Raw genomic sequence first — 20,575 nt, 5'->3', positions numbered from 1 at the left:
CCTTCGGCTCGGTGGCTTCTGCCATTTCCCTGAGGCTGTGCCTGGTTCCGGCCTCCAGGCCCAGCTCTGGGCCCACCCAGGCGGGAGCTCCCCCGGCCCGGCCCCGGGGATCGCTGCAGGCCGCAACGAGGCCTCCGGGGCCCTGGGCCCGCGGTGACGGGGCCCGGCCCCCCCTCCCGCCGCCTCCTCCCCCCCGCCGCGGGCGGCCGCGGGTCCACCGGGCCCAGCAGGGGGCGCCCGCGGCTCCAGGCCGCGCCCGTAACGTCGCCATGGCAACGCTCGCGGCCCCCCCCGCCACGTGCCGGGGGGGGGGCGGTTAGCGGGCGGTGTCGCGGTTACGTAAGGCGCACGCGCTGCGCGGTGACGCGTGCGGGGCCGCGGGCGCTGATTGGTTCGATTTGAATCTGAAGCGAGCGCGCGGGGCCGCCGGTTGGAGACAGCGCGAAGCCCCCGGCGGTGGTGACTGCGACTGCCTCGATCGCGACAGGTCAGCTCCGCCTGCTGCGGCCTTCCCGCGACATGAAGGCGGCGTAAGTCACTCCCCAACCCCCTGATCCGGCCGCGGGGTCCGCCTGGGCCTGGGCCCGAGCCTGGGCCCGCCTGGGCCGGTGTTGCGGGGCCGCCCCTCACGCCTCCTCCTCCTCCTCGCAGTAGGGCCAAGACGCCGCGGAGGCCGGCGCTGAAGAAACCGTCCAACCCCAGCCTGAAGGATCCCGTGGGGGTGAGTGCGGGGCCGCCGGGCCCGGCCGAGGTGGGCGGGAGGCACCGGGGGGGGAGGGGGCCCGGTGGGGCTGGGCCCGGGCCCGGGCCCGGGCCCGTTGCCTCCCTTCGGGGCTGCTCTGAGGGCTGACGGGCCCTGTGTGTGTCCCCCCACCCTCCCCAGGTGTACTGCAGGGTGCGGCCGCTCAGCCGGCCGGACCAGGAGTGCTGCATCGAGGTGATCAACGAGACCACGGTGCAGATCCACCCGCCTGAGGGATACAGAATATTCCGCAACGGGGAGTACCGGGAGGTAACGGCTTGCAGGGGGCGGCGGGGAGATCCGCGCCTTTGCCCTCCGCCTTGGGGCTGTGCTGGGCTGAAGGGGCTGCCTGGTATTGGGGGCCGAGGTCCTTTTCCTGGCTGTTGATGTTTTCCGTTGGTTTGCGGTGTGGCGTGCAGCATGCAAGTCGGCAGCTTGTGCTTTTAGAAAAGCGAGTTCTCAAACCCAGAAAGCCATCTAGAGCAAAAATGCACCATTTCCTTAGCCATTAAATATATTCTCTATATACAAAAAGGCTGCTTCTGTAGGGTGGAGGAGGAGGGTAAAAGGAACAAAAGCAAAGCAGGTAAATATTTAGACTGCTTGAAGGACTTTTTCATGTAGGAATTGAAAGAAACCAGCTTTAAGCTAAACCAGACACAAGTGTATTAACGGTTGATTTATCCCAAACTTAAGTTGGATGTAAAGCCACGTTTCCTTATTTATAGAATAGGGAGGGCAGGGGTGAAGCTGTAGATTATGTACACAAAGTGGTGAAATGTCCTGAAGTGCAGAAAAGTAGATAGCAGGTCACAGAGCAGTTCACATTGTTACTTGATCAATACAAATGTTTTCTGGAAAAGGAGAGTTTAGATCAGGTGTACAGAACAAGGAGCCAGAGTTTTGTAGCACTGACTATGATTTCATAGTGAAACAGTTAAGTGCAGGTTCCCAATACAGTGGTGTAACTCAAAATGAGACAAGGTCATGCTGTTTCTAAGGAAAAAAAAAAGTTAATTGGGGTGTAGAATACTTTGTTTCCAATTTTAGTATGGGAAATTCTTATAGGAAGTACATAAAGTGCTCTTTAAAGGCTTAAATAAAATAGGCAAAGATTAATTAAGATTTTGGTAAACAAACTTTTGCTCAAAAACTTAAAGGTTAAATATTTACCTAAGCAGGTGTTTTGAAAAGTGACCAGAATCAACAACAACAGTGTACTGAAAACCTGTGACTGGAGAATGAGTCTAGACTGGGAAAAAGACACAAGCTTAAAACAAAATGATTAAATGCTGGAACAACTTTGGCCGTTGTGGGTGCTCCTTTGCTCAGTGCTTGGGTAGATTATGGTGGGAGCTCAAACAGAAATTTGAGCTTGAAGCTGTACATTGTGAGATTCTCTAGTCGCTGGGATGCCAGGCTTTGTGATCCTTCTGGTTATTTCTGGACTTAAGCTCTGCAAAAATGAGACAGTCACTGCTCTTCATTGTGCAAATCTTGTTCTTAGAATAGTTACACTGGGGCAAGTGCCCATGTTCAAACACTGGTGTAATCCTGAAGTAGAATCTTAGAGCTGCTTTCCACCATCTTACCAGAGTAAGGTCTGAAGCAAGGAACTTCTGGACAGGGAAACTCAAGGTTTAGAATGGTATATCTTTTTTTCTTCAGACGCAGTATTCTTTTAAAGAAGTGTTTGGCACCCTTGTTGTTCAGAAGGAGCTTTTTGACGTGGTGGCTAAACCTCTAGTAGAAGACCTCATTCGTGGGAAAAATGGTAAGCGAGTACTTTTTCTCTCCCTCTTTTCTGTACACCTACCATGCAGTTTCTTGTTACATGTCTCAAGGTTTCTTAGCTTGTCTGGGTAAAACCATGCGTACCTTGTGTGCAATGAGAGCAGCTGCCCCGTACAACAACCTTGGAAGCTGTCCCTTCTAACTACTGGCCTTTGTTATGACCTGCATGTTACATGTGTCAAGGTCTAATCTTTTTGTACACCATTAACTGGAGAAGCTTTTTTTTCCTGTGGAAAGGCATGACTTATCCACCTAAAGATTGACCACAGAAAGCAGTTTGTAGGGCTTGATCTCCTGGACATGGTTTGATATCACGGTGCTGGTCCTTGAAGTATCTGGCTTATGTCAGACCCCTCAGTAACCAGCATAACAACTCAGACCTCTGACCCTGAGACTTAGTGACTTCCTTCTGTTTTGGCTTCCAAATGCACCCTTCTCCAGGGGGATGGTAGCTCCTGTCAGCTGTAGGTGAAGTGGCTGGCAGCGAGAGATGTAAACACTAGTTCACAGAATCATCTCGGTTGGAAAAGCCCTTGAAGATCATCCAGTCCAACCATTAACCTCACACTGACCGTTCTCAACTCCACCAGATCCCTCAGCGCTGGGTCAACCCAACTCTTAAACCCCTCCAGGGATGGGGACTCCACCCCTGCCCTGGGCAGCCCATTCCAACGCCCAACAACCTCTTCTGCAAAGAAATACTTCCTAAGAGCCAGTCTAACCCTGCCCTGGCGCAGCTTGAGGCCATTCCCTCTTGTCCTGTCGCTTGTTCCTTGGCTCAAAAGACTCATCCCCCCCTCTCTGCACCCTCCTTTCAGGGAGTTGTAGAGGGCGATGAGGTCTCCCCTCAGCCTCCTCTTCTCCAGACTAAACCCCCGCAGTTCCCTCAGCCGCTCCCCATCAGACCTGTGTTCCAGACCCTGCACCAGCTTTGTTGCCCTTCTAGTTTTGACAGTGGCTTTTGATGGGCTGGAATAGTTTACAGTTAACTGTTCAAAAGGAGTTATTATTCTTTCTGAATACATTTGCCCTGGGAAAGGCAGGGCCTGTGATTAGAACTGAGCTGGTTTTTGGGACAGCAAGTGTAACTTACAAGCATTACATAACTTTCCTGTCCCTCCTAGGTCTTCTTTTTACCTATGGTGTGACCGGAAGCGGGAAAACACACACCATGACAGGATCTCCAGGTGATGGAGGACTTCTCCCACGGTGTTTGGATATGATCTTCAACAGCATAGGCCCATTCCAGGCCAAGCGATTTGTGAGTAGTTTGGCACTGAATTCTTCATGTCGCTGCTTGTAACAGCCTAAAAACTCTAGAGAAAATGTTCTGTTCAAAGTGTGTATCTCCTGTCTAGACACATGACTGGAGCACTTTAATAAGAAAACCAGCCAAAAAACCCCTCATTCCCATGAGATCTGAAGAGCAGGGCCAAGGAGGGAGGTGTAGTAGCTAGCACAGGCATTTCATCAAGATGTATGGTCTGGCTATTCCTATAATTGTCGCTCATTCTTTAATTAACTTCTTTAAAACAGTAAAAAAGGAAAGAGGAAGCTTTCTGCATTGTGGAATGAAACCCTGCCACAAGATACAAAAGCCACAGGAAACTATATCTAAAGTAATATAGGACGCGATGTGAGGCTTTTCTTGTGGTCAAGCATCTCTGGATTTTTTGGTATCTAAATATATTTGAAATAATACTGGAAATCTTTTCCTTGTTATCATGCTATCTTGGGAGCTTTTATGAAATATAGCTATTTTAGAAATATCTGTTTTCTGTCAAATCTACTTCGCATTAGCAAGCAGATCGAGTGTTAGTGAGGGGCATGGTATTTGCTGGTTGCTAGACAGCTTGATCAAATAATTTGTTTTGCTGGCCAACGCCTTATGTTCTCTAGTGTTTGTCATTATATTGTCTAAACATACTCATTGCTCAGGTTTTTAAGCTTGATGACAAGAACGGTGTGGATGTTCAGTGTGAAGTAGATGCTCTATTAGAGCGCCAGAAAAGAGATGCCATGCCTGTTCCAAAAACTCCATCTGGCAAGTAAGTAACTATTGTAACACGCAGAATGAATTCAGTTAATGGAAATGTTACTCTGTTATTGTGGTTTTAACTTACCTTGGTCTCTTTATCCTTCACTTGAAAAAATGAAAGAAAAATACTAATGGAAAGTTAATATATTTTATGTGGTTTGAGCAATTGCATAATTAAGTATTTTGATTAGAAGACTTAGAATCAGGCAACAGAAGTCTATTTTCACCATTAACCAGTCAAATGCTGTGACTTTGCTGGGTAGGAATACCGTCAAGTTAAACTTGGGGATATCTTGCAAAACATTGAGATTGCTGAATGGAGGATAGAAATGTTGACTGGGAATTTTGTGAGGCATTTCTTCCTGCAGCTGAGTACAGCAGTGTCGGGTGAAAGTTTATGTGCTTAAAACTTTTCAGAGTGCTTTTTTTAATCTAATGTGACTGGGTGTGTTGTCAGTAGCTGCTAGTGTGAGCACTCCCGTACTCAGATCACGCTCCCTGTCAGTAGATTTGCTGGTTAACTGTAGAGTCGCTGTCTGACACGTTAGCTGGCTGTGGATACTCCACTACAATCCCTTATTGTCTGTTCAACAGGCGACAAATAGATCCAGAATTTGCTGATATGATCAACGTGCAAGATCACTGCAAAGTGGAAGAAGTTGATGAAGATAATGTCTACGGTGTCTTTGTCTCCTATATTGAGATCTACAACAACTACATATATGACCTCTTGGAGGAAGCTCCCTTTGAGCCTATAAAACCAAAGTTAGTTTTATGAAAACTATTACTCCTACTTCAATTATGCTTCTGTGAGAACTACAATATGTCTTTGTAGCTGCAGTCTTGGCGAGTCTAGCTCAATTCATGGGAATCACTTGAAAAAAATCGTGAGAAAAAGGTGATGGCAAAGGAGTCCAGACAATAGTGTTTGTGTGCCGAGTACTGATAGTTGTTCTGTTGCTGCTAAGACTTGGTGCTCCCTTCCTCATTATAATGGGGGATTAATAAGTAAATATTTAATTTGTTAGGCAGTGTGTTGTATCCCACTGGGATTTAAGTCTGTTCACGCTGTTCTGTGAGGACAGTTCCTAGCAGGAGACTGCAGCTTGAAGTCAGCCCTTCAGTGGCTGACACATTTTTCCCTGGAAACAGTGTATTGGGCAAAAGTTGCTTTACAGTTAGTGCAAGTTTGCATATTATTTGACTTGATGTCAGTAATTTTCATAAAAACAGAAACTAATTGTCTCATAAATGAAATTCTGGGTATTTTTTGGAAAGAAGGGTACTTAGCTGATGTCTACAATGAGTAAGTCTTGAGACTGTCAGAAAAAACAGTCTGCAAATTAAACATTGAATAATTTTTTTAAAAAATTTGAAATCCATTAAAGAAAACCCTATGCTTGTCCATCGGTACATGTGTTAATTAAAGAGTTGGCTGATTAACAAAGGCTAACTAGAGCAAAACATGCTATGTCTCTGAAACAGCAAGAGCTGTCTCCAGGGTACTGATTTGAAAAGGGTTTGAGTGTCTGTGAATGCTTTTTAAAGAAGAATAAAATAATTTGGTTAGTATTGTGCTTATGTCCAAAAATCAGCCTACAAAGAATTTTGGATTATTTCTGTTTATGGAAGCTACAGTGTATTATATGTGGAAAGATTTTTAGACACAAGCTGAATGACTTAATATTTTTTTAACCCTGTTTTTTTGCTAGGTGGAACAATTGCAACACTCCTGTGCGAAATGGTGACTTTATGTATGTGCATAAGCATATTATTCCCAATACTGGAAAGTGAAATTTTCTTTTAGTAGAAGCAGAAAATAAACTCAGACTGACTCCCTATCTCTTCTTGCTTTACTAGCGAATATAGAATGCTGTTGAAGCCATCTTGCTTCTGTATGCATGTAGAAAAACAATAGCTGCCATCCAAACCCATGATTTTCAGTAAGAATTGCAATTAAACGTAGCTTCTAAATTAAAGCAGTAGCTGAAGTGTAACTAATCTTGGCTGAATGTGTGTCCATGTACTTGTACTTCCTCTTCCATCTGCTGTATGGATAATTGACATATTCAGTCTGAATTTTGTAGTTAAACAAAAGAGAATTTGCATGACAGTGCATTGTACATAAAACTCCACTCAAATTTAGTGGTTTTTTGTTTTATTTCCTCCCTGTTCTTAAGACCTCCACAATCCAAAATCCTTCGTGAGGACCAGAATCACAACATGTATGTCACAGGATGCACAGAAGTAGAGGTGAAATCTACAGAAGAAGCTTTTGAAGTGTTTTGGAGAGGTAAATCTTTAAAATATAACTTTGTAAATTCAGTACAGATGTGTCAGCCTTTACACTATCATGCTGAACACAGAATTGGCTTTGCCAGGTGGTGAGTCTGTTAAATGAAAGAGATTTTTGGAGGGATTGTTTTTGTTCTTCTAAACAGGTCAAAAGAAAAGGCGCATTGCAAACACTCAGCTGAACCGAGAATCCAGTCGCTCTCACAGTGTCTTTATTATCAAGTTGGCTCAGGCCCCCCTGGATGCAGATGGAGATAACGTGCTGCAGGTGAATTCCGGGGCGGGCTCCTAAAGGAGAACTGCAGGGGCATGTGGGTGTGAATAGTGTGTTAGAAAAGGTGGTGAACCTTGGAGCGTGGCCTACTAAAACAGTTACTGTGTCTTGAGCGGTAGCAATTCCATTTTGAAGGAAATCAAAATTAAATTTTGAGTCTTTGACAGAATTTGTCTCCTTTTTGTAATGAAAGTAGAGCGTTAAAATGGAGCATGAAGCTGGTTATTCCTTTGTTTTTTACCTCTGCTTCTTTTGAACAAAACCTTAATCTAAAACTTTGAGGATTTGAATGAGCGCGGTGGTTATATCTATCTTGTGGCCTGAGACAGAAGGGCTCTGCTGAACTTTTTCACAAGAAAAGGTAGTGGTGCACAGCTGCTTGCACTAAGGGCTGTAAAACACCCTCAGACTTTAAAGGCGCAACACATTCTTTTTAAGTGTGCATGCTGGTTTAGGTTTGGGGGCGTGGGGTGTTCCCCCCACCCTGTTAGAAGGAATATAGAGCTAATCATCAACCTAATGTAATTTTGTTTTCTTTAACAGGAGAAAGAACAGATCACTTTAAGCCAGCTGTCTTTAGTTGATCTGGCTGGAAGTGAAAGGACTAATAGAACAAAAGCTGAAGGGAACAGGCTGCGAGAAGCAGGTACGTACCAGCTTCAGACAGTCTGGTAATTTTAGGTGCCAATTTATGCTCGTGTTAGTCTTGTCTCCTAGTAAAGACATCATGGGAAGGTTTGAAGTGTTCTGTTATGATGTTCTGATTTGACGACCTCAAATCCTCCAGTTTGGAAACCAGAAGGTTTTCCTAGCACTTATTCTGAAACTTCAGTTAATTATAGCAGTTATGTGTAACAAATATAACTTAGGTCCAGGCAATTTATTCCTAAGTAAACTGCTAAATAATTTGGGAACACGATCCAAATGGCTGCTTAGAGTTTTGTGTTTTCTTTTTTAAGGTAATATTAATCAGTCACTAATGACATTAAGAACATGTATTGAAATTCTGCGGGAAAACCAGATGTATGGAACAAATAAGGTATGCCACCCATTATCTAATTATCTTTTGATTTGATGATGATTTGGTGTAATGAAAGCTTACTAGATCTTTCATGTCCTTTATTTTAAGATGGTTCCGTACAGAGATTCCAAACTGACTCATCTCTTCAAGAACTATTTTGATGGTGAAGGAAAAGTGCGTATGATTGTGTGTGTTAATCCTAAAGCTGAGGACTACGAGGAAAGCTTGGTAACTTCCTTGCAGATCTTGCCTCCCCTTCTACTCTTCTTTCATGTTTATCACTGAATTCTTGTACTTGTTTGGTAGATGAGAGAAATAATATTTTTTGTTGTTTGGGCGCTTCAGGTAATCAAATATAATATTGCAGGGCAAATATGCCCTCGAAGTCTTATTTTTCCTCTTAAAAATGAGAACCGCTATTTGCTTGTAAAATAGGAAATATTTCTCTTATCTACAGAAGTCCAAATAACCGTGTTTAGGTGCTTAATCCCTACTATGATGGTACTTGCAAAAACTTCAGCTGGCTGCACAGTCGTTCCTTGGGGGCTGCGGTCGGGAAGGCGTTTCTGAAGGTTTCTGGATCGCTTCAGAAGCACACGCTAGCTAGCTGGGATGTACTTGAGATTATAGCTTGATAATGTCTCCTCTAATACTTCTATTGACCTTAAAATATCCCTTTTGAACTTACATTGGTTAGTTTTGTTGCTAAGCTTGGTTTTGTTCTTTTGTAGCAAGTCATGCGCTTTGCAGAGATGACCCAGGAGGTTGAAGTCGCGAGACCTGTGGACAGACCGCTCTGCGGCCTGACACCGGGACGGCGCCTCCGGAACCAGGCCTTCAGAGAGGAGCTCTCGCGGAGGCTGGAGATGCGGGGTGGCCCAATAAATGGAGGTAAAAGCTAGAACGTCGGGTGGTTTCTACTGTTAGGAGCTGAAGGCTATTTTAGAACAAACTATTTGAGCCGTGAAAGTGCAGAAGGAACTTCACTGAACTGTCTGCAATAGGTGCTGCTCTCTTCATCCTGCAGTGCTAAACCCAGTTACTGTGCAAGTCACAAAATAATTCTTTGTTACTGGTGATGAGTTGAATTCATGGTCTCATTATTGCAGCTCCTGAAAGGAAATTGTGCTGAGGAGGGTACTTTGATGTTTTTGTATGCTTAGGGCCTACTTTAGAAATCAAAAGTTGCCTGGAGGTATGATAAAGCAATGAATCGAGAATGTCACATTTAATCTTTTCTCCACACTGTCATCTCTTCTGAAAACTTCTAGTTCTCATTAATTATTCTTAAGTTCTGTCTGCTTCATGTACTGTGGAATGAATGATCTGTGGCTGTGCATTGTCAAATGGAATTTTTCCTGTTCTGTAGCTTGCTGACAGACTTTCTTGGCTTTAAATCTTGCAGAAACAGAAGAGCAATCTGTTTCAGAAATGTTTTTGCAGAACTTTCCTCCACTGCCTTCATGTGAGCTATTGGATGTTAATGATGATCAAACACTTCCAAAGCTTATTGAAGTCCTGGAAAAACGCCATAAACTACGACAAATGTTGTCAGAGGAGTTTGCCAAAAACGGTAAGAATTTGAACATCGATGTGGAACTAGATTTTTGGCGCCCTTATTGCTACTTAAGGGATCTCTTCTGTACCAACATGAAATAAGTATCTGGTCTAGATTGATTGTTTAAAAAACCTTTTTCGAGGTAATGAAATAGCTGGTAGTGTTAAATTGGTAGGAGGAAAACAGACCTGCTTTTGATATTATGGAGATATGGTGAGAAGATAAAAATATATTGATTCTCTTGCAGTGCTTGCATTTAAAACAATGCTGCAAGAATTTGACTCCAGTGTTATATCCAAGGAAAACTATATTCAAGGAAAACTGTCCGAAAAAGAGAAAACAATATCAGGACAGAAAATGGAGCTAGAACGCCTGGAGAAGAAAATTAAAACTTTGGAATTCAAGGTCAGTTTTTTTCATTGTCTAAAGCTAAGCACAAGATGCATTTTCTACGTACCATTTGGCAAGCTTCTTGACATCAGAAGTTGCTTGCGAGGTGGATGTTAGAAACAAGATTAAAAGTTATTTTGTGAGGAACTTTGAACACTTTTAGCTTTTTTGCTTTCTTATGAGGTGAGGTTTTTCTAAATATGTTAAGATGGGCAACTTATAAGAAAGTTGTAAAGTCTCTGAAACTTTTTTGGAGTGTGGACTGTTTCTCTGGGTATTTGTACAACAGCTAATATAATCTAGTAGATGCTAACAATCAAATATAACTAGCAATTAGGGGCTTAGAGGGTTGTGCTTCTAAGAAGCATAGCCCAGTCCTTCCTCTCTTCTTCCAGATTGACATTTTAGAGAAAACTGCAGTAATTTATGAAGAAGACAAGCGTAATCTTCAGCAAGAACTAGAAAACAAGAGCCAGAAGTTGCAACGTCAGGCTTCTGACAAGCGTAGGTTGGAGGCACGGTTGCAAGGCATGGTGGCAGAAACAACCATGAAATGGGAGAAGGAGTGTGTAAGTACAGTGCCCTATTTATTGGACATATGTAACGGAGCAATGCTGGGGGGAGCTGGGGGTTTGTTTTTGTGGGGGATTTTTATATGGTAGTAGCATTAAGAATGGAGATGTGCTTGGCTTTATGGACTTGAACAGAGACTTTTTGAACTTTTATAAATATGGTATGATAAGATAAATTCCTCAAGGAATTTTGGAGCAGCTCTCTTAAACACGGTGTCACTTCATTTCAATATCTAGAATTTGTCCTTTTGGGTTTGGGGCACTCTAAGGAACGGTTCTCTTGTTCTGTTGGTTGTCAGTAGAAGCCTGATGTCAGGCTTTTCCGCTTTTTCTCATGTAATATCTTGCTCAGCTCCGCACTTGACAAGCAATAAGGAAAGGAAATCTGAAGGATTAACTGTTACTATTGCAGGACCCTTGATAGAACTACAGTTTGACGTGCTCCCATTTGTCATAATTCAGGAAGCAAAATGATGATGGCATTGAACGTGGTGCTGATTCATAATCTGGAAAGTCTTTCTTTAGCTCCATATGTCATTATTTCCAATAGCTTGTATCTCAGTAGGGAAGACTTTCATTCCATGTGGATATGTAATTCCCTTCAAACTCTCAGCACAACTACTTGTGCTTTTGTGTGAGGTGCTTCATGCTTCCTCGCTTGTCTCTAGGAGCGTCGTGTGGCAGCAAAGCAGCTGGAGATGCAGAACAAACTTTGGGTGAAAGATGAAAAACTGAAGCAACTGAAGGCCATTGTTACTGAACCAAAAAATGAAAAGTCAGAGAAGCCAGAGAGGCCTTCACGAGAGAGAGACCGAGAGAAGCCTGTTCAGAGATCAGTGTCTCCTCCACCAGTACCTGTAAGTTGCCTCTAAAACGCTCCTTGATATAAGGAAAAGCACATTTATAAGAAGGAATTAAAGTGTGGGCCATGTCTGTTTTAGTGGCTAGAAAATAGTTCCCAAGCACAGAATTTGGATAACTTAAACTTGCTTTGAAATCTTTGTCTCCAGTTGTATTTATCAGTGCTCTTTTTTCATGCTCCTACCTTCTAACGCTACTTGTATTGGAAGAATACCTGATCCTTAATGCCGTCACTGCAACACAATACCTCTCCAAAACCATGAGCTTGAATAGCTGAATTGGCACTCTGCACATTGTCAGTATTCGTTGTTTTATTGCCTTATGAATTGACAGTTCTGTGTGTTCACTAACTTCTTTCCCGTTCTCTCTAGCCTTCTAGTAACTTTACTCAGGTCCCTAACAGCCAGCAGCTTGCGAGCAACCCGCAGGGGCACAGACGTTCTAATTCTTGTAGCAGCATTTCTGTGGCATCCTGTGTTATGGAATGGGAGCAGAAAACCCCTTCGCACAAGCCTACCAGTGGCACTCCTAATGCAAGGAGTAGACAACAAGAACCAGGACAAAGTAGAGGCTGTAACACCTCAGACAGAAGGCGAGGGATGTGCTGGACTGGAGTCGTTGAGGTTTCCAAGCGTAGAGATGAGCTAGAAATAGAAGAGGATCAATGCTGCAGGGTTAGTGCTGCTCCTGTCAAAAGCTAAACGTAGTGTTGCTTAGTCTGGCTCAAAAGCTCATTACGACTTCTCTTACACTGAGCACACCTAACATAGATTGGAGTTTGCCCCAAAATGTGTTTCTTGTAGGACAGTACCGTGTCCAAATTGAGTCTCGCTGTTCATTCTCTGACTTCTTGACATTTAGAAACTCCTTAAAAGCAGCGTGTGTATTTCTTGCTGGCGTGTAGATAGCACTTGTAACGACCTCTGAACTAGCTAGACTCTTTCTCTAGCTGTGAATGTCCTTGTGTTTTAACTTGTGTCTGTCTCCTCAAATCTATCTTGCAGCCTGCAATGTACCATAGTCTGTCTGGGCAGCTTAAAAGGTGGTTTTGTGAGCCACGTCTGAAAATATCTGCTGGAAATCTTGCTTGTGTGGCTTGACTTTAACTCTCTTAGAATAGTCTTCCCTAATTTTCACATCTGCATTAAAGCTGGGGGCTTTGCCTACAGGTGGGAGACTTTTTTTTTCACTGAACTGATGCGTGCAAATGCTTGTATCGGTGGTGTCTGTCACGTTATAGCGCTGTCGCAGTGGCTCAGGTAAATCGGAGAGAATTCTATAACCCCGGCCTCTTGAGAGAGCTTCTGGAGAGGAAGGAAGTTTATCAGGGTATGGGTCATTTTTTGAGAGTGTTCTCAAAATTTTTGTCACCTCTGAAGTCAGGGACATGCTTAATAGATGAGCCACGGTCAGCAGAGTAAGGGATGTGGTCTCTGCCACAGTAAAATGTGGCCAGTAGTAGCACGCCTTCTCCTTAGAACTTAACTTCTAAGGCACCTTGGCAGAATTGTTTCAAAAAACCATCAACAGAAATAAGTACCTGCCCACCAAAAGGGGGAGAAGAAAGTGTTGAAATTCTTTCTCTTTTATTTTAATGGAAGATTTTTGCTGAAAGCCCCATTTCCCTCTATATGTTTAATTTTTAAGAGGTGCTTTAGACTTGTGTAAGAGGTTTATCTGTAAAGGGTACAGCCAGTCACGTGTCTGTTGGTCAGAGAAATCCTGATTGATGCCTTTTGCCTGAAAATACAGTGGATGGGCTTTGCGTTCATGGGCCTGGGTTATGTAACCTCACCATGATTCAGAGGCCTCTAAAATTAGTGCGTCAGTGGAACAAAGAGAGTCTACAAATACTCTTCCAAAAGCCCAAAGGTCTTGAAGAGACCCAGGTTTTTAAACAAGTTTCCAGAATATTCTGATTTTCCTGAGCAACTGGCAATAATGTTCATGTTCATAATAAAAAACACATGAACCTTAATGATTTCTTGTGGATTTCCAACAGCTGGGTTCAGAAGTGATAGCACTAGCTTCCTCTGTGCTAGCTACTCAGATGTGTTATGAGGCCTTGTACCCTTTAGAGGTGTTGGAAATCCATACTCAGTCTGCTTGCTTTGCTACCTCAAAAAATGTGGTTTGGTTCATGAATGCATCTATGGAAACGTAAATTTATCTTTCTGGTTGGTTAATATGTTTGCAGCAATCTGTTTTGATTTGGAAACGTGGGAGGAGGATTACTCAACAAAGAAATCCTCCTTGAGGAAACTTTTCTAGGTGGGGAATGCAACAGATTGGATAACACTTAACTAAAATTTACAAGAAACAGGAATTGGCACGCAAATAATTCATTAATAATTTTATGCAAGGCTCCTGGTAATGGTGCCTTTCGGGATGCGCTCTGGAAGCGCTTTAGGAACTGACGTTTTGAGCTTCATACAAACACATCTTAACCAGACCGGCAAAGTTCACTTCTGCTAATGATACCCTCTGAGAGATTTACTGTGTGCTGATTTCTCCTGATTCTCTTCCGCTCTGATCAGAACGCGCCTCCGGTTCGCCTTAGACACCGACGGTCACGCTCAGCTGGGGAGAGGTGGGTGGATCACAAACCACCTTCTAACCTGCCCACTGAGACAGTCATGCAGCCGCACGTCCCCCACGCCATCACGGTAGCGGCCGCAAGCGAAAAGGCACTAGCTAAGTGTGACAAGTATATGCTGACGCACCAGGAGCTAGCCTCTGATGGGGAGATTGAAACGAAACTCATTAAGGTAAAGCAAACGCCTTCGTTGTAAACTTGTGATAACCCTGTCAGAACCTATTTCTGGCTGTGTGCTTGTGCTGCGGGCGTGCTGGCTAGCGAAAGGGTACGTTTGACTTGGTCTGCTAAGAGATTAAATTTGAAACTTATGCAGTTGGATTCGAGGGAGCTTTTTAGAGTCTGAAAATACTTTTCCTGAACTTTGTCATTACTTCATACAAACCGTTACAAGCTTGTTTATCTCAGTCACCGTTTTCCTTGAAAGTAATTAAGTTTTTTTTTCCTCTAGTAAAATGCAATAATCCATTTGTAGTGAAAGTTCCTTAGACTGGCGGCTGCAGCTAATCTCGTGGAGTCAGTCTTGTCGGAGTGATGTTATTTGATTTCCACTAGTGGTATGAGTAAGCTTGCTGCAGTGATGGATGCTCAAATGCTCCAGGACATAATTTCTAGTAGTCAACTGCCAAACAAATTGGTGAGACAGCCTCAGCTTTGAACACTTGCAGTGCTTGTGTCCCAGAACGCTGACTGTACTCACCCAAGGCAAATTGAGAGCTCTTTGTAATTTGTAGCAAGAAGCTTTTGATTCTTTTTTCCTACAGTCACGGGCCTTCCAATATTGCTTTTTTCTTTTTTTTTAGTTTTAAAAAAGCTCTCACTCCTGTAAGATAACCTTGTAGGTTCCAGCGACAGTTCCAAAAGCAAAGTCTTGCAAAGCTGACAACAGAACCTGTTCGTGCTGTGGGATAGAACTAATGAAACTAAGCTCATGATGTGATTTCTGCAGCATTACTTAATCACACGCAGAAATCTTTGTCGTGGCAGTGACTGCTCTGGGGGTATCTCCCTGAGCAGCAGGGTAGATGGTGTTTGCTCCTTACTGTCCTGTGTGTCATAAGGGAAGATATATAATGGGGGGGAGTGTATTTGTGCACATGTTCTTGCTGGCTATTAACCTGCAAGGAAAGGGCTGTTGTAAGCACTTAAGTTCTCATGTGAAAACCTGTGCTGTAGCCATCTGACTGACCTCATGACCGTGCCTTGTTAACTGCTTTTGGTTTCCAGGGTGATGTTTTCAAAACCAGGGGTGGTGGACAGGCTGTTCAGTTCACAGAGATTGAAACTCTGAAGCAAGAATCTCCAACTGGGTGAGTTGTGGTCTTAATTTAGGTTCTGACACTGTGGGAGATATGTAACTCCAACAGTGCGTGCTTCTGGTCCAGAGGATTGAACAAGAAGTTGCATCTAACTTGAAATTGTATGAAAGTAACTCAGAGAGGCTTATAGATACTATAGCTGCTTTTAAGGCTGCTCAGAGCAAAGTATTTATTTAGAAAGTATAAAATGTATTCTCTTGTGTGTGAGAATCTGCCAAACTAGGTGAGGCTTGTAACTCTTTTTCCCCATACTCCTCTTTCAGTCGAAAGCGAAGATCATCACCTTCCAATGCTGACCCACCCGAGGGTGCTGCAGACTCGGAATGGACTGATGTAGAAACCAGAGTAAGCTAAAAAAGGAAGAAAGGGGCCATCTTGTGCTGGATCTGGCTGAGAGTTGGGGTAGTGCTGATGGCTGGGTGGGGGTGAGCAGTAGAGACTGACCTTCTGTGTCTTCTCAGTGTTCTGTGGCTGTGGAGATGAGGGCGGGATCGGCTCTTGGACCTGGGTATCAGCATCATGCTCAGCCCAAGTAAGTGCATTTCCCTTTTGTAGCTGGGGTGTCGCATTCTCTTCCTTGGTACATCTGAAGCAAGAACTCTTCCCCCCCCCCTTGCCCTTGCTGCCCTTCCTTCTGTAGGTTTGAGGCGCATACCTCTTGAAAGATAAGCAGGCCTAGTCAGTGTGGGAAACTGGTGACAGGGTAGATCTGTAGCAGACTCTAAGCAGAATTATTAACTTGTCTTCTGGGTAAAACTGGTGTTTGGTGCAGCGAGCAAAATGTCAGGTTGGATCTTGTGCTCTCTTGGCTGTAAAAAAAACTGGGAACTAGGATGCCTGGCAGGTCCAGAGTGGCATTGGGTTAGGGATGGCAGTGACAAAGTACGAAGCTCTATCCCTCTTCTCCCCACCCCCAGCCTTTAGCAGGTGCTGATGCAGTAAAATAGATTCATTTTTATATCTTTAGATAAACTGAATCTAAAAAAGATTACAAATACCTTAGTATTCATTTCAGTATAGTTTAGGGAGGAGGAAACTGTGGTATATACCTAATGATATACTTGAATGTAGCTCCTATTCCAGCTGCTACCTGCTGTGTAATTGTCAAGGCACCTGTAAGGAAGCAAGGGCTCTAGTCATGCTAGAAGAAGCTCCTCTCCTTCCAGTGCACAGATAACAGTCTGAATTCTTCAGGGCTGTCTCATCACTCTTTAACGTGGTGGGATCAGTGGTGGTTGCACACATAAATGCAAGCTTACCAAAGCAGAAGGCCCAATTTTTAGCAAAAAGTCCAAATGATCCAGCGGTTTGTAAGGCTCGTACCCAACACCTGAGCACCCACATCTAACAAAACACTTCACTGACAAAAGATATGCTTCGGATAAGAAAGTTTTGTTAAACTAGGTCTTGCAGAACAGAATTCAGTATCCAGATTTGGCCTCTTGTAGGTGCTGGCGGTGCTGTGGAAGTCACCTGTTCAGCTCAGGGGAAGAAAATTTGCAGTTTTGCAAGACATGTTTATAGGCAGGAGAGGGCTGGAGAGGTACAGAGGTTTCTATGAAGCCAAAATCAGCTAAACTTACTGCATTTGGAATCCAGAGAGTTTAGAACTATGGTGGAAGGGTGTTTTGGAGAGTGTCTGAAATCAGTAATCCCCCTTTCAGATAAGATGACAAATATGTGCCTTTCATACACTTTATTACATCTCTTAGTAACTGGGACCTGCTCAAGGTGGCTGCTGTTACTTGCAGCCTTCCTACAGCCTTGTGATATTGTAGTAAATCGTTTAGTTTGCCTGTGTATTGGGTTGGAACTTGTATTTATCTTAATTTATTAAATAATTTAAATAAAACTTTGTTTTACGCTCACGGCTGTCTAAAAAAAGCAAAATACAAGTGTTTCTTGATAAATAAGCTCTTTAGTTGTGTTAATTGTTGCATTTTTAGCATAGGAGGTATGTGAGACTTATGTATACAGTCAATAGCCTATTTACCTATTCTGCTGCTGCTAAGGAAAACTGCTGTGTAAAATCTGAAAGTTGTTTGTGGCTTTTTTCTTTTTTAGGCGAAGAAAGCCATGAACTTAACGTACTACTGCGTTGGAATGCTCTTGATTTTTATCAGACCGATGCCAGTGATAAACTCGATAAAAACTGCTTTGTTATCACTACAAGCTCTATATTTTTCAAATGGCCTGTGCTAGGCAGTGGTTAAATGGGAGCTATTTCTTGCGATCCCAAAGAAGCATGTCTGTGGTGTGTATATTTTCAGTAGGTGTAGAGGGGTTCTGCTGCTGTGTCCCCTGGACAGCTGAAGGACACCTTCTGTCCCGTGTGTATGAAGCCCTTGTTATTAAGCTGTATCTTTATAGACTAATGAGACAAGGCTTTCACCTTGTGTATTTTTTTCAGCTTTTTCTTTTTATAGTGCAAAATACTTCTATTCTAGTCACTATCCCTTCCTTGTCAGGTCCTCTGTTTTGAAGAGGCATCAATGCTGCTATTTATTTAGATGCAGTAACGCACTTTAAGAGTGTTTCTATGCCATTTCATATTTTATTATAACTAGCAACAGCTTGGTAATATGGATTTCTTCTTGAAAGAATTACCTTTTATTTAATATGCAAATCAGCTTGTGAAAACATTTCAATCTTCAAACCTTCATAGTAACGAAGCAAGAATACTGATGTGAAGAGTAATGGTGACTTGACATCAGACCTACTTTATTTTGTAGTGCAAGTAAATAATTAAATGTTTTACATGTGTAGATATGGGGTAAAAAGGTAATTTGCTCACAGATGTGGTGACAACTCTATGTGTGTGGCTCTGCAAATATGTTAAAATAAATACTTTTTTTATTCAATGACTCTGACAAACTGTGTTCTTGTTACTTAAGGGTATGCTCAGCTACAGAAACTAAGGTAAGCGCCATAACATCTTGGCTGTGTCCTGTGCAAGGAGCTGTGAATGAATGCACCTTTTAGGATACTTCTGAAGTTTAAACCAAGGAGTCTACTTGGATCCCAAGGCAGTGTTTTGGACAAGCTTATCTTCGTGTCTGCCAGTTGATTTTGAGGGCAGTTGGTTTCGAGTGACTGACTGCATCGTTAAAAGATGTCGAAGCTTTGAGCTTTTTCCAGCATAAGAAAAAGCTTTTGTGACTAAGTTTAAAAAACATTTTTTTTATAATGCCTAGGGGATACCTTTTAAATATTTTTTAAGGAAAAAAGGGACCAGTATGGGTGCCTGTAGCTGGTATAACCCAATTTTTTTTCAGGTGGTCCATGAAAAGGCTTATATTGTAAAGAAACACCATCTTTTGCACAGGTCCTGGCCCACAGCTGGAGCAGAAAGCTCTGGCAAGCCTTAGCGTTTGCCTAGCTGAGAGCAGACTCGAGCACGCTCAGAAGGCCTGGGGCAGAGCACGCTTACTCTGGAGCAGGCAGTGCCGCTTGATGGTTTCAGAGGCTTTTGCCTTGGCCTGGGAAACAAAAAATCCTCCAAGCCCCGGTGAGCGGCCACGCTGCTGGGGCGGCATGGTGAGCTGATGCCACTAGATGGTGTGAAATAGCTGTCAGGGCTGGCGCTGGGTCCCTCCCCGCGGCCCTGCTGCAGGGAGGCAGGCGCTGTGCTGCCTGGGGCAGGGAATTCCTCCTTCCCACCCCCCTCCCCGAGTCTTGGGAGACCCCTGAGCCGCTCAGGGGGCTCCCCTCGGCCACCCATCTTCCTGCCTTTTGCTGCTACCCCATGGGGGGTAGGGATAGGAAGGGCAGCCAGCAGAAATAACAAAATAAGCTTAAATAAGGCCCATGCTTCTATTTCTGGCATTTCAATCGCCTCCTTTGCATACACTAAAATAATTAATCTACTATTAATGATGTGCAAGCTGTCAAACATGTTCTCTCTTCGATTTGGATTCATCCTGTCATGGGCGTGTGTCATATTGAAAGTGTTACTGGGGAAACCTGGGAGGGAGACATGAGAAACGGATATTCAGGGCTTTGTAAAGGAAAAATATCTAGCTACAGAATGTGGCTTTGGGTCACTCCAAAAACGATGTGAAAAGCATCTGAGTTGGCTCTCAAAATGCTGATTTTCGTATCGCTGGTGGCAAAGGACAGGCGGCCAAAGTGTTTTTATCTCAGTCCTTGCCTAGTTCTGTTTTGAAGTGTAATGTTTTGCAAGAGCTTTGCTTGGAAATACCTTATTTTGGAGGAGAAAGCTGTTAAACACAAACTGTTGCTGTAGCCACTTTATTATAAGGGTTAATCAAAAGTGCAAAGATAAGGCCCTGCTAAGGAGGAGATCTGTCCTTGCTGGTTCTGTGAGGGGGGTGGCAGCATGGTAACAACTTGTCTCGAGTTCGTGACTTGTTTTTCATGTGCCTCCACTGCCCTCGAGGTCTGTCATGGAGCGAACTGTGCTGCAGGTGCCTCTGAGCAGAATTGAGGGGCAGGGTGAAGGCTGGGCACCTCTTCTCAGCTTGAAGTCTTGACTAGTCATTGCCTCTGCAGCCAACACAACCCTCCTGCTCCTACCTCCTGTCTTAACCAGTTACATCTTTAATTACTCAAATGCTGTTATTGCCTCCCAGGATGGGCGCCATAGAGAACTGAAGATTGGAACCTACTGAGCAAGAAGGAGCTTTGCAAGCTGCCCCAGGTCTGTGTTTGGAAAGAAACGGGACTTGGATGGGGCCTTGGGCCCTTTGCGGGTGAGGTTACAGCCTAGTAGCTCGAGGGAGGAGAAGACATGGGGACCCTTACAGCAGCAATGGTGGGAGGAGCTCAGCGTGCCCATCAGGCTGTTTCCTAGCCTGGGTCTAACAAGGCTTTTCCATCAGCAGAGCTGTGTTGGGCACCACCCGATCACATTCCTCTGAAGCCCTTCTTGGTGTATTTGCGTCTTCTTCACATATTTACTTGCCCGCATAGTACTGGCAGTGTTTACTCTGCAAAGACTCCTCTAAGACTCAGCTAAGCACACAATTTACTCAGCTAACAAGGTCTGGCATTTATTGTGGGTATCTCTGTGTACTTGTCGTTCTTTAGTCTCCGTTGACATTCAGTGGGAAGCGTTAAAACAAACAGCAGCGCGCAGTAGGAGGGCTGCCTGTG

General features: G+C 43.8%; 1 protein-coding gene across 7 annotated transcripts; it reads left to right on the top strand.

Annotated features, from left to right (window-relative positions):
- Positions 1-420: 420 nt before the first annotated feature.
- On the top strand, positions 421-18,315 carry KIF23 (kinesin family member 23). Of its 7 annotated transcripts, XM_074880519.1 has the most exons (24): positions 421-530; positions 652-721; positions 884-1,012; positions 2,411-2,516; positions 3,661-3,797; positions 4,475-4,584; positions 5,169-5,339; positions 6,287-6,328; positions 6,755-6,867; positions 7,016-7,137; positions 7,687-7,789; positions 8,103-8,182; positions 8,273-8,392; positions 8,896-9,055; positions 9,570-9,737; positions 9,970-10,127; positions 10,508-10,681; positions 11,353-11,541; positions 11,917-12,219; positions 14,083-14,313; positions 15,369-15,451; positions 15,724-15,805; positions 15,922-15,992; positions 17,525-18,315. In XM_074880519.1, the coding sequence occupies exons 1-24, from the start codon at positions 520-522 to the stop codon at positions 17,538-17,540; spliced, it is 2,949 nt and encodes a 982-aa protein (XP_074736620.1). In that variant the 5' UTR covers positions 421-519; the 3' UTR covers positions 17,541-18,315. The 7 variants fall into 7 exon arrangements, 6 of the variants coding, with proteins under 6 accessions (XP_074736620.1, XP_074736622.1, XP_074736624.1 ...); XM_074880521.1 differs by lacking the exon at positions 6,287-6,328; XM_074880523.1 differs by lacking the exon at positions 11,917-12,219.
- Positions 18,316-20,575: the final 2,260 nt, after the last annotated feature.

Source organism: Strix uralensis, chromosome 11, assembly GCF_047716275.1.
Source record: "Strix uralensis isolate ZFMK-TIS-50842 chromosome 11, bStrUra1, whole genome shotgun sequence".
NCBI classification, from domain to species: Eukaryota; Metazoa; Chordata; class Aves; order Strigiformes; family Strigidae; genus Strix; species Strix uralensis.
Note: the sequence above shows the minus strand (reverse complement) of the source record. Positions and strands in the feature narration are given on the sequence as shown.

Excerpts from the sequence above, each read along its gene's own strand:
- KIF23 (XM_074880519.1), top strand. Across the intron at positions 6,329-6,754 it reads GTGCGAAATGGTGACTTTAT|ACCTCCACAATCCAAAATCC; the intron begins GTATGTGCATAA and ends CCTGTTCTTAAG. Across the intron at positions 14,314-15,368 it reads TTGAAACGAAACTCATTAAG|GGTGATGTTTTCAAAACCAG; the intron begins GTAAAGCAAACG and ends TTTGGTTTCCAG.